The 13,444-nt window shown below is 36.7% G+C and overlaps 1 protein-coding gene across 1 annotated transcript in view; it reads left to right on the forward strand.

The window, feature by feature from the left end:
- LOC113082651 (tyrosine-protein phosphatase non-receptor type 4-like) overlaps window positions 1-11,780 on the forward strand; it is a 30,468-nt gene extending 18,688 nt beyond the window's left edge. Inside the window, exons 3-6 of the mRNA XM_026254195.1 lie at window positions 8,644-8,751; window positions 9,353-9,395; window positions 9,519-9,597; window positions 11,705-11,780. Of these exons, the coding sequence (XP_026109980.1) occupies window positions 8,644-8,751; window positions 9,353-9,395; window positions 9,519-9,597; window positions 11,705-11,753 (279 nt within the window). The 3' untranslated portion in view covers window positions 11,754-11,780. The remainder of the gene's footprint in view (window positions 1-8,643; window positions 8,752-9,352; window positions 9,396-9,518; window positions 9,598-11,704) is intronic.
- Window positions 11,781-13,444: the final 1,664 nt, after the last annotated feature.

Consider the following 13,444-nt stretch of genomic DNA (forward strand, 5'->3'; position numbering starts at 1 on the left):
CACAATGTACAAATTAAGCTTTTAATGTGATTTAAACTTTAAAGTACATTAAAATAGAAACAACATAAAAGTTCTTCAACATTAAATGCAATAGAAATGTAGTTACTAATCATTTCATCAGATAACTGTTTTATATCGTGCGCTTTGCAGGGCTGCGGGACACAGTGACAGGACAGGTAGTCTATTCATTCCTACAACTTGTTAATTCATTCCTACGAATTATTAATGTGGCAATTGTCCATGTTTCATTAATTTTGTTCCCTAAATAACCCATGATTTAAGTGAAATAAGGGAACAAATTAATAAATCGAACGAATTCTTAATTCATGAAATCTTTAATTTCCCTTCCCATTTTTACCACTGTAAGAGATGCGAAAACAGTTATTAAAAGTGAAAGATAATAAAATAAACCTGGGAAATTAGAGGGTTAGACTATGAAGATTTAGGAAAAGAAACAATGCCTAAATATACTGAATTTGTGGAAATTCGTGACCAACCGGCAAACCAGAACAAAGCCGCGTAAATGAAGACTATGGGGTCCAAAAGCATGGTCACGATCTAACATTTTCCAGTTAACCTATTATTCCTCTAATAAACAAAGCTTTTATACCACAATTGTCATAATCAGATCTTATCATTTCTAAATAAATAATTGCTGGATTCAAAACAGCGATTCATAGGCGCTGTGACCGACACATTCCTGGAGCATTCAGTTTAAATAGACCGTAGTATACCGGTCCACTCTGCTGTTATGCCAAGGACGTTTTTGCTCATATGAAGAGGATCATCTTTTCCGTCTATATGCGAATGCGTGTTAAGTACAAGCCTAGTTTACATTATAAATAATAGTTTAACATTCAAATACATTGCGAATATGGAAACATTTCGATTTGTGCCGAATGAGACATGAGCAATAACCTCCAAATAAATCTAGCCAAAGCCGCGCTCGCTCATCCTCGACTGCACGCATGCACTGTCACGATCTAATGCGCTGTATGCCGGATTTTAAAAAATCTGACATTTTCTAGGACAGAATCCAGCAGGATAAAATTAATGTGAGCAACTGTGTGTTTTGGTGCAGCAGCGCCGATGTAGTTCACTTAATGTGCAGCGCAGTCACACGTGCTCCACATTTCGGATAATTTTATACAATAATGTCAGTTGAAAACATCGCAATTGTGCTTTAAAATACAACAACGAGCACCACAAAACCATTTAAAGAGGCGCGTTCAGCGTTCTCCGTGCAGGATTGGAAACTGTCAACAAAGTAAAATGACCTCAAAAGTATGGCGCGCTCTCTTCATTTTATCAAATGATCATAATCGCATCTATTCATTTTATAATCCTGCTACTAGCATTTTATTCAGACTAAAACCTCTTTAATTCAAGTGAGAAAGCGTTTTGTGTGTGTGTGTGGCTTTTGCACATCCTGTCATACCGCTGACTGTGTGCCTGCAATAGACGCATTTTGCAGTATTATGGTTAACGATTAATCGATTAATTGATCGTTAATTTAAACGACGATCGATCATGGAAATAATCGAAATTTGACATCCCTATTGCTAACCCTCACTTTTGAACTGTGTAAATAACTAGAATTGTCATTTATAAATAAAAATATACTACTACTACTACTGATTAACAAAGAAAAGTACAGCCATGTCAGGTGACCCCAAATCGTATGCAGGTTTGTTTGAAAAATGGCATCTTTGTGATGTTTTCCTTATGCATAATGTCGGCATCATCTACATAGTGCTCCTGCTCCAGCTAGAGGATAGTGGTGTATATTCTGCTTATAGAAGGGATGCATGCTTGACATTCCATCCAAATGAAAAATGGCTCTCAGTGTTCCAGTGATTCATGTACGTACTTGCACCTGCAATATAAAGCGGCCATGACACACCCCACACACGCGACAAGCAAAGGCACAAATCCCCAGCTCTTTTCATTTGCTGGACTGATTGCAAAACCCATGTGTTTGCTCATCCTTGTCCTCAGTGTTGTGCAAAGTGTTGCGTAAAATGGTCTTCATGGAGAACTGTTATGTTCTGACTCGAAGTAAGGGCTCATGCCAACATTGAATCAAAGGTTGCTAAGGTTTTCCTCTGTAGTTATTGCCATTCCCATCAGTTACATTGCCCAAGGATTTCCTCTGTATCAGGAAGTATTTCCATATTGAAATAGAGCAAGCAATAAACCCATAAACATCATATGACTTTAAACAGCTGCTGATCTGTTAAATGAATCAAGGCGTTCTTACTCAGAAGTTGTCTGTCATGCTGCTCTCTGATTTGTAACGCACATTTCCAGGAAAGCCAGTCCTCATGTAACAGCCCCATTGATCAACTTTATGCACTCCTCTCTGGCTCTCTGGTCTCATACATTTTTGTGCCAGACCTCTCAGTGACCTAGATAGTCTGGCAGCAAAGCAGGCCCTGGATGATTATAGGACGCACATGGAACTGAAGCACAAGGTCTAATGGAAGGAGAGCTGGAGGATCAGAGGTAAATAATCAGGAAGGCTGTTATTTGTATTATAGAAGCGGATGTAACTGAGGGGCCTTGATCAATATGTCTCAGCTGTAAGAGATGCATGCAACGTCTGGAATGCAGAAAAGAAGCCGGAAGTTTGTAAATATTGGACTAGATTGCTGCATTGTCACGTCTTTCTTAATGTGCATGTCTAGATTCTATCACTTTGATCTTGGATTTCCTTATCATTGGTGTTGGATGAAGTAGCATTGTATTAGGGGTTTGTTCAAATCCCTGACACTAAGCATTAAACTTTGGCACATGACGGCATAAATAAGGACTCCGATCGTGTGGCATAAATGTATTTATTGTATTTTTTATTTTTTTGTACAAATAAATGAGCAGAAGAGATTTTTCAAACATTAGAACATTTTACAGATCTTAGATGTTAATGCTAATAAATGTATTAATAGAGCTGTTGTTTATTATTATAATTAGGGATGGGTATCGTTAAGGTTTTAATGGTATTAATGAGCAACCATGACTTGCTCTCTCCATGAAGACGTGGAAATTTCAGCAATGGATAAATGGATTTGCAGCACTAAAAACTGCTTGCAGTAGCACTGCTACTAAATTAATTTAAAAATCCACATACAGCTATCAGCTGAGTTCTTGCTTTTTCTCAGTTTTTATTTTGGAGGAAACCCACAGGAAGACCTCAGTGCTTCTTTTGTTGACAAAAGCAGATTTATAAGTGATTCTCATTGCGAATTTGGGTAGATGTTTGTTGCACGCATCACATTTGTCACATCCATGCCTTGTAAATGTTACTGAGCAACTGACGAGTAACTACGTTTCAGCACAGATTTTCTTCACGTTTTGGATTTTGAACCCTGGCTAACAAGCGGTTCTTGCAGTACTGTCATTTTTCATGCTATCCAAGCATGTATTATAAAACATAACATTCTGCAATTTATTTAGTTGTTTAAGGCCCTTTCAAGATTTAAATCAGCATACAATAAACCGCTTCGACCACCCCTCTCTGTTCTCATTAAAGACATGCACTGCAGTACTAAACAGTCTCACTCTATGGGTATTTGTAAGGATTTTTAAGTCTTTCTCTGACACTTTTAAATGTTTCCACACTGCCGACATGTTGGCTGCTTTATAAAGAGTGCACGCCTGTCACTCTACTTTGGTTGCTTTTTGATCACATAACCAAAAATGTCATTGTTCGGTACAATTTATTCAGTCGCTGAACACCGAAAGCGCTTTTTTATTTTTCCTATTCACACAGGATTAGTATTACCTGGTGACCTCCAGTCATTTGTAATAATTGCGGAGGTTGTCTGTGATCTTAATCCCATGCGAATCGACCATGTCTGTAATTTGTGAAGTTAAAATTCCCCCGTAAAAAACCTACCAGATTTCGCCGAACACCGAGGTCCTGTGATAATATTAGTCCTGTGCGAATCAGCATCTCTGTGATTTGGCAGGTCTTATATCATTTTTTTATGTTTTTGTTTCATGTGCACCTTTTTATCCATCTTTCGGGAAAGTGGAGCTGCGTTGGAGTGTTTGACAGTATTTTGGGTGATGTCATCATATCGCTACACCATAGTTCACAGTTTGCAGAAAGAGAAAGCTGAAAAGGTTTTAAGATTAATCTGTTACAAATATATCAAGCATAAAGTTTGAGATATAATTTTAACCTGGTGAAATGTAAATGACACAGTGCAAGAAACTATATTAATATCGATATATATATATTTTTTTTAATCCATTTGGATCATGGAACGGGGCTCTCAAAGCCTTGACATCCGGGTATCCGGGAGATAAATCAGTAAATCTGAGTAAAATCTCAGGCTTAGCTTCTCCCGTGCAAATGCACAACACAAAATTTTGATGTGGGAGGGTAATTTCAAAATCACACAAGGTACCTAGGTAAATACTAATCCCGTTCGAACAGGGCTCTCGCCAGTAGGAGCCTATTACCTGGACTGAAACTCTCTAACGCTGGCCTGGGAGTAACAGGCAGTCTGAAGCTCTGGATGCATTTAACATGCGTATGTGGCCTTAATGGCATGCGCTTAGAAGGAAATTTGTGTCAAAAGCAGATTAAAAATTTTGGTATTACATTTTCTTTCGAAACATGCAATGTGGAATCTTGCTCAATAAACCTAAGAACATGTATTAAGAAATCAAATAACATTATGAATTCATGCTGGCTATAACTGTGGCCTAATTTTCCAAAGACTTTGTGAGCCTCCTTTGTAGTACCAGTCTTTCCTTGGTATCAAAACACACAGATGTCATATCTAGGCTGTGTTTGCTGTCTGTTTCTTTGGTTGCCGTGTGGAGATGACTGACTGTCTTCAAAACACTCAAAGGCTCCCTGCAGACCTCCGATCTTTTGGACAGGTTGTCACATGTCTGCTTGCATTTCTGTCATACCACTCTCCTCCCCTTCTTTAAAGTTGGCATGAAATGTAAATTCACCAAATCTATTTTCAAGATGCATGTTATTGATATTATTGTGAACAATTCATCCGTGCATGTATGTTTTTTTTTTTGTTTGTTTGTTTGTTTTTTCACATTTTACATCAAAATGAAAAAAAATATTTTCTAGTAAAACAATAGCATTCTCTCTGTTGACTTATCCAATTATTTAATCTCCTTTAACCCCTAGCATTTTCTTAAAGGGGGGGTGAAATGCTCGTTTTCACTCAATATCCTGTTAATCTTGAGTACCTATAGAGTAGTACTGCATCCTTCATAACTCCAAAAAGTCTTTAGTTTTATTAAAATCATGAGAGAAAGATAGTCTGTACCGATTTTTCCCGGAAAAACATAACCGACTGGAGGTGTGACGTGTGGGCGGAGCTAAAGAATCACGAGCGCGAGTAAGCTTTTGCGTTGAGAGCATCTGGAAACTGTGACATTACTGTGAGGAAAAAACCATCATCCAAAACAAACCATGGCTGAAAGTCAGATTCAGCGTATATTTATGATCCAGAATCCGATCCAGAGGCTGAAATTTAACAAGAGCAGAAGCAGCAACGACGTCTCTATGTGGTATGTACTGAAACTGTATATATTTGCTTAGCGGTTTTGGAAAATGACTAAGTTCCACTTTGTCTTTTTTTTTTTTTTTTTTTTTTTTTTAAGTGTAGATGTGGAAAGTGCAGTTTGATGCAAACATCGCATGTTGTTTACTTGATGTGCTTACGCGCCGATAGCTAAGTTAACAACACAGAAATATAACACAGAGCATGCGGTTCCAACACACGATCGTGACCCTTTTTCGTTGGGATTGCATCATCCTTAAGAAATAAACGATGTGCAAAAAAACTGGGCCTTTTTTGTAAAACAAGCATCTTCGAAATGCAGGGAACAAACACAAACACTTGCACAACTCCGTTGATGCTCTGTAAAAATAAACTCCATCCACTGGTCCCTTAATGCTGTTTTTTTTTTTTTTGGTAATCTGTGCAGGGTTGTCTTTCCCTGGCAACCAAAAACACACTTCTTTTGTGACATTTCGGTCTCTCGCTCTGATCAGTGAATGTCTGTGCTCTCAGTTCTCTACTCTACGGGAGCGCGCGTAGGACCCATATAGTCACACAGAGCCATACTCGAAAAAAACTTTCCGAAACTTGTGACAAACCGGAAGGAGGATTTTTGGAACAAAAATACTCCTGTAAACGTACAACTTAATTTTTGAAACTTTGTCCATGTTCAGCATGGGAATCCAACTCTTTAACATTGTAAAAAACTCAGTATGCATGAAATAGCATTTCACCCCCCCCCCCCCCCCCCCCTAAAATAGCCTACAAGCTAATATTCAGACTTTCTGACTTCATACAATCAACAAGAGAAGGATAGAGCCAACCACTTTATCTGATGTGTCACAATATAGAAGAAAAGAGCTGTCACTATTCCTGTTTCATTATGACTTTTATGCACATCACACACACACACAGACACACACACTCATTAAAAATGCCACAGTGGAATTGTATTTCATTAGTTTTGTAGACTTCTGTTAAAAATGCACACTTAAACAGCCATGAGGTCTGAGACTGCAGCAAATCTCCTCTCAGACACTTTAATTAGTGTGGAAATCTACACAAAAGTGCTGAGGGCAAGGGAAGGAAGCACAAGAGTCTGGAAGTCCCGAAACTTTGTTCATATCTACATCCTAAAAAAAACATTTAGAAGAATCAAAGCCTATATAAACACTTCCTGTTTTGTATATACCTAAAAAAATTTCCCACACTGTACCGTTTATACTTTGTTTCCTTTGCTGCTGTCATTGTCTGTAGGGGATACTTATGGTCATGTGGTGTTCAAGCAGGGGATAGTTATTGGACAAAATAAGTTACAGACTCTATATAAAACAAATCACATGTTTGAACATGTTACTTTAGAACTGAATTTATTGATATACACTGCCATTCAAAAGTTTGGGATAAGATTTTTCATTAAAATATATATTTTTTTTAATTCCTCATGTGTTCATCAGTGCTGCTTTAGATATATATATATATATATATATATATATATATATATATATATAAAACAATACAGAAAAAAATAGTAGTATTGTGAAATGTTATGAGAAATTTTCTAAAAATGTAGTTTATTACTGTGATGTAAAGCTGAATTTTCATCAGCCATTAATCCACACAATCCTTCAGAAATCATTTTAATATGCTGATTTATTATCAATGTTGAAAACAGTTGTGCTGCTTAATATTTTTTGGAACCTGTGATACTTTTTCAATATTCTTTGATAAATAAATAGTAAAAAATTGATAAAATAAACAGCATTTATTCAAAATAGAAATCTTTTCTAACCATATCTATTCTTCTTTTTATCGGTTTAACATGTCCTTGCTGAAAAAAATAGAAATATAAATGACTGCCCCCAAACTTTTGAATGATTGTTAACATAACTAGGGTCCTGGAAGGGATTTTTAAATTGCAAACAGTTTCTGGGTTTTGGTATTGTTTTCCTATAACATGCTCTCTACAGGCCTCAAACATTATATTTCAATCGTTTACGATGACTGCATGCTATTGGTCCAAAATATTTTTATGTGTACATTATGTAGTCAATAAGAACACAAAGCCTTTACATTTAATCAGTTTAGATTAAATATAGGAACTGTCTGGGAAAAAGAGGATGTATAGTCATCAAGACAATATAGTGTAGAAATAACAGTGCAAGTGCAAATTCAGTTTGAATGTTTCAATTTTATCTGTACTTTTGTTTCAGTATTAGTTTTTGCATGTGAAATGTCATTATGTATGTTCTATCTGTTTATTCGTCCATTTATTCGGTTTTCCTCACACTCTTTGCAGCTCTGCAGAGGCGTTAGACGTCCGTTTTCTCTCCACTGGCCTGTCATTCATTCTGCTTGATGTGACTGTTGCCATATTGTGTTTGAGCAACACGGCGTGTATGTGCTCTGACCTGTCCGTCTGTGTTTCTCTGAAGGCATGTGTTCAGAATATGCTGTCTTGGCATTTCCAAGACCGTTTAAAAGGGTAAAACAGGAAATAAAAGCGCTGCTAAAGCCTCAGCTCTGCTGTCAGGATGCTGTAACGGATCTGACAGCCAATAAAACCGGCCTGTTACATCTGACTTTTTTTCTAACAACCAGAGTGGCCTGGCCCTTACTGGAAAGATGGGCATACATACTTCCTGTTTAATTTTGCTGCTGATGTCAGCCGCTCAGTTGCAAAGATGCACATCATTGTTTTGACAATGGCAACGTCTAATGAGGTTTTGCTTTTAGTCTAAAGCCTGATTTGGTTCATTTTACATCATGTTCTAGGTTACCTTTTATATTATTATATTCTGTTATAAATGGACAACATTGCAAAATGAATGTGTTGAAATCAGGATAGAAATATATTATTGTATAGTAGTAGTAGTATTGAAGTCGGTATATTTCAGAAGGACATTATTGTATTCAATACAGTTAAGTGATTCAAATTCAAATATTTTATATTAAATAATAAACTTAAAAATGAATAGTTTCTAATATGCAAATCTATTTGAATGCCTAAAAATATGATTAAATATTCAAATAATCCTTCAAGTTTTATTTTTAGGACTTACATGTTTCTCTCTATCTGTCTGTGTGTGTACATACTCTATAGAAGCACGATCAAGGACAGATCCTACTGGACGCTGTCTTTAAGCACCTGGAGCTGACCGAGAGAGACTATTTTGGGTTGCACCTGGCCAACGACGACTCTGATAGTCCGGTGAGTTCAGAGGTGAAGCTCAGAGATGTGCCCACAGGGATTCATGGAGGTTTTGTTTGAAGCATTTGAGGATAAAGTGTGTGAATGGCCAGTATTCTTGAAACAGGTTCACATTTAGGAACATAGGACACAATGGTTCAGGATTAAAGATCGTGTGAAACATCTTCTCCTACTAGTTTTAAACACCACAAAAACGTTGGTGTATACATTACTGTCACAAAAAATGACATCATTCAGTCCTAACCCAAAAACATGAATAGATGCCTGTGTGTTGTATGTATACTATCAGTATTTATGTTACACCTTCATCAGTCCACCAGTAGGCATCTATCAATCGCACAATCTGTGGGGGAACAGACTTTGTAGTTCTATTGATTTAGTTGAAACTGGATCAAAGTTAAACACGCTTCGTTTGTCTCTTTGTGTTGTAACTGCAGATAAGTACATCTTCACCTCTCCACAGCAGAAAACACAAGCCTATTGAATTATTGAGTGGCATTAGGTTGTGTTGGACTGGTGCCATGTTATTAAGGTTTTTCTTCCTCTCTCTTTTCCTCTGTCTCTCTCTCTCTCTTTCTTTTTCTCAATCAATAATTTATAGAGGTGGCTGGATCCAAATAAACCCATAAGGAAGCAATTAAAAAGTAAGTATTTTGTAAAAGGCACCAACCTAGGCTGGTGTTTACCACCAGCCATTGATTATTCTTTCTCCTCCTTTGTAAATCTTTGTACTTACACACACAATGTTCTGATTGATTAAATGCTAGGGGGCTCTCCACATCATCTGAACTTCCGGGTGAAATTTTTTGTGAGTGACCCCAACAAACTTCAGGAAGAATACACACGGTGAGTGGATTTCAGTTTTGGTTCATAAAGACCTTAAAAATGGTTTAAAAGGTAATGTGCATATTAGTTTTTGCTCAAAGATCCCTGATACACATTTAACATTAGAAAGTTTGTAAGGGGGCATGATATTCTAGTCATTTTACTGGACAAAAATCTGTCAACAAATTCAGTCATCTATATAAAGGTTAGATTTAAAATGTGCTAAAATTTTACATCTAAAATCTAAAATCAAATTTGATGTCATGGATTCTTTATTTGATTTCTTTTACATCAGTTTATTTAGCAGACTTGAATCTCTTATGTTGTAATACTCATTTCTACGGAGGCTATAAAAGAAGTGCTATAATACCGAGACCAAAAATAGTTCAGAGAAGTACATGCTAGAACAGGAGATGAGTAAAGCAGAACATGAGTAAAACTATAGTGATTGACCTCTTCACTTGAATTGGCAATGGTGATTCATAGTGAATCATAGTGATAATGTTGCATTTTCTCTTTGTAGTGTTATTGTAGAACAAACAGCAGAGAATCTCACGAACAATGCCAAGTTCACCATGGGTTCAGTACCCAGGAAATGTATGAACCAACTTTTGACACCTCGTAACCATGTCTTTGCTTTGGTTTTTCTTGGTTCGATAATAATGCAGTTCTATTTAATGTTAGTTGAGGTCCACATTGAGTCCATATGCATTTTTCGTATTAGTCATCCTAAAAAAATTGCAAAACAGTACTAAATGGAGTCTTAAAGCAGTGAAGATGATTTTGTTTTCATTTCACTTCTTAAAAAAGAGAAAAAGAAAGGAAATATTGTAGGGGTGACCCCGAATAGTCGACAATTCGATGCTTCGATTCAAGGAGCCTGAGTCGACTACCAATCTCAGTCGTATATTCGCGGGCTGTTATGATTATGCCATTCTGTCTATATGAGGAAGCTCAAATGTCTGATTTCACATAGAACTTGCGGTTTTCTCCCAATAAGTTAATATGCAGCCTGTTATGATAAAGCCGTGAATAAGAATCTGAAAAGAAAGAAGCTTCAAATAAATATTTTAAAGTGCTGAATAAATCCAACCACCCCTATTGATTTATGTTTAACTTTCCATAATCTGTGACTGACAGAGGAGCATCTTGGCGGCAGAGATTTAAAACTGTACCAAGACTCAAACTGACACAGGCAGAGACTGGATTTTTTTTCGCACAAGTAGGACAAACAAAGCAGAATATGAATAACTATGACTGGGACTGTCACACACATACCATTATAATGAGAAGTTCATTCAGAGCCGCACAGACACAGTCATTTGCATTTGGGCTCTTTTTGCAGATAGACTGTAAGTCCTAATATTAACGTATGTTGTATAAATAACGAAGCGTATTCCACATGAAATTATGAGTTTAATCCCATTGATTAAAAACTTGCTATCAAATGCTCACTCTACTGGTCATCTTCAGCGCGAGCAGCTCAAAACAGAAAGGCAGAACATCCTGTCATATAGGCTAACTTTATAATGAGAGCACTATTGTAAAAATTGTGAATTGCTAGGGTTTCGCTGACAGTTTAGTGTAAACTATATTTTTAATCAAAACATAAAAACATTATTTACTATTAGTCGAATATCAGCAAGATTCCCATTCGACTATGAAAATCCTTAGTCGGGGACACCCCTAAAATATTGGATCCATCCAATCCTGAGGTATAGAGAGAACAGAGAGTTCATGCTCCTTATTAAGGAGCAGTGGGATTTCACGGGCGATGCTTTCTACGGATGCGAAATATGCAGAAAATCTAACCTGATCCCAATTTTTTTATGATGGCCAAATGTTTCGAAGGCAGTGTGTAAACATTATTGACACAACGTGAGGTTGTATTTATTTTTAAATGTGCAAAAATGTCAGAATCCGTGTGCAATGGCCTTTAAACTCCAGTCTCTAAACTTTACTGCTTTACAGTATGGCATGGCATTTTATGCAGGAAGTTTGATTTAATATTTATTCTTTTTTTAAATGTTTAAAATTCACCCCATGAACAGTACACCCAAGTTATTTTTAGTCTAGTGGTTAACAGAGATTATTTGTCATGTTTTTTTCTGTTTTTCATCTTTGTAAGGTACCAGTATTTTTTACAGATTAAGCAGGACATACTCAGTGGAAGGTGAGCTGGATCATGTGTGGCTGTTTTTAACTGTAAATCTTCTTCCTAAATCCAGTTTAAAAGTAGGTTGATAAATGACACATCTGTAACTATGTAAATTTGTCCCTTCAATATTTATCTTGTGATGCCACAGCAGTTTGTACTGTTGAATTTGCATGTGCTTACATGTTCTTCAATGGTATCATAAATACAGTAATTTGGTTTGATCTCCAACATTTGACACTGTTAATTTAATATAATTTATATCCCTCCCAGACTGCCCCTGTCCGCAAAATACTGCCGCACTCCTGGCATCGTACGCTGTTCAGTGTAAGTATGAGCCATTCGTTGAAAAGAATGGTTGTAGGGATCTACATGACAAAGAAGCCACAAACTAAATCAGTTTTTTTAAAGTGGAACAGTAAGTGACAGTCAATTACATGTGGCTTGCTTTAATTCTGGTTTGGTCGCGCTAACTTTAATGTTACAATTTTAAATCCTTTTTAATGTTATGTTTGGTGTCGAACACGAGGCGCCTGCAGTTCTCTATTTCTTGAGTGAGAGGAATTGATAGCAATTTAGCATAGCAGCAGAATTATAATTAAAGTTGTTTTCCCCCAGTGTAATGTCCAATGTTTCTTTATGATATATTACGGTATCATGCAAACTCAAATCCAGTACTGAGCTTCCAAGCAAACCACCAAAGTACAACAGCGCAAGCTCAGCACGGCACATTCCATCTGTGCACAACCTCAACGCTTAACAAGCGCTAGCTTGTAAAACGGGAGTAAATGCGAGCAAGAAATCTCTCTGAAGTACAGCAGGCACTAACACAGCCCAGCACATCTTAGTTAACCTAATAGTGCCCATTCGAGACGGAGCAGTGCCATGACATATCCCAGGCCCTCGGGGGTCGCTTGCCAGATTGAGCTCAGCAATAATGACTCTTGACAGATTGCTGTAGTGAGCACATTTGCTCCGGTCTCTCTGGGGCTTTTAGCATGCAGTTTGGGCACTATATAGGTCAGAGGGGATTCTGTTGAGCCCGGTTGCCTAGGACAGCGCTATCTATTGCAACTCATTTTGTTTGCTTTAGGGTTTTCTGGCAAGCTGCCATAGTGGCAGAATTGTTTGCTAAATGCTACTTTTGAGGGGATTTATTTTGGTAAAAAAATTACTGAGCGCTTATGTTTGTTGCATGATAAAAAATATTGTTTACGGGTGTCTAATAATCCTAAACTCTTGAATAGCTTGAAGCATTGTGTGTGTTTTATCTTTTTATTTGAAATGAATTAGGATGATTGTAATGATAGTCCAGTGCTTGGTTTAAGTGCAGCCGAACGTTTAATCTGACAACATTTGGCACTGGTCAACAACAAATAAGACTGCCCAACATCATAAAAAGGAAAACATTTTTTTTAAGTTATTTGAAACGTGCAAACAGGTGAAGACATACAGCATGTAATTCATGTTGGGTTTATGTATTTTTGAAGAACTTTTATATTTTAAATCAAAATTTAAAACGCTCTTTTACGTGATATAGCCTCAAAACTTACATATAGAAAATATATAGTATATATTTTTACATTCATACACTTTGAATAAACATGACTGTACACATTTAAATCATTATTTTTCAGTTTTTGTTAAATATATAATAATGCTATACTATAATATAATCTGTATTATTATATAAAAAAAAATACATGCAGTTTT

Source organism: Carassius auratus, unplaced genomic scaffold (assembly GCF_003368295.1).
Source record: "Carassius auratus strain Wakin unplaced genomic scaffold, ASM336829v1 scaf_tig00036635, whole genome shotgun sequence".
In the NCBI taxonomy this organism is placed as follows: Eukaryota; Metazoa; Chordata; class Actinopteri; order Cypriniformes; family Cyprinidae; genus Carassius; species Carassius auratus.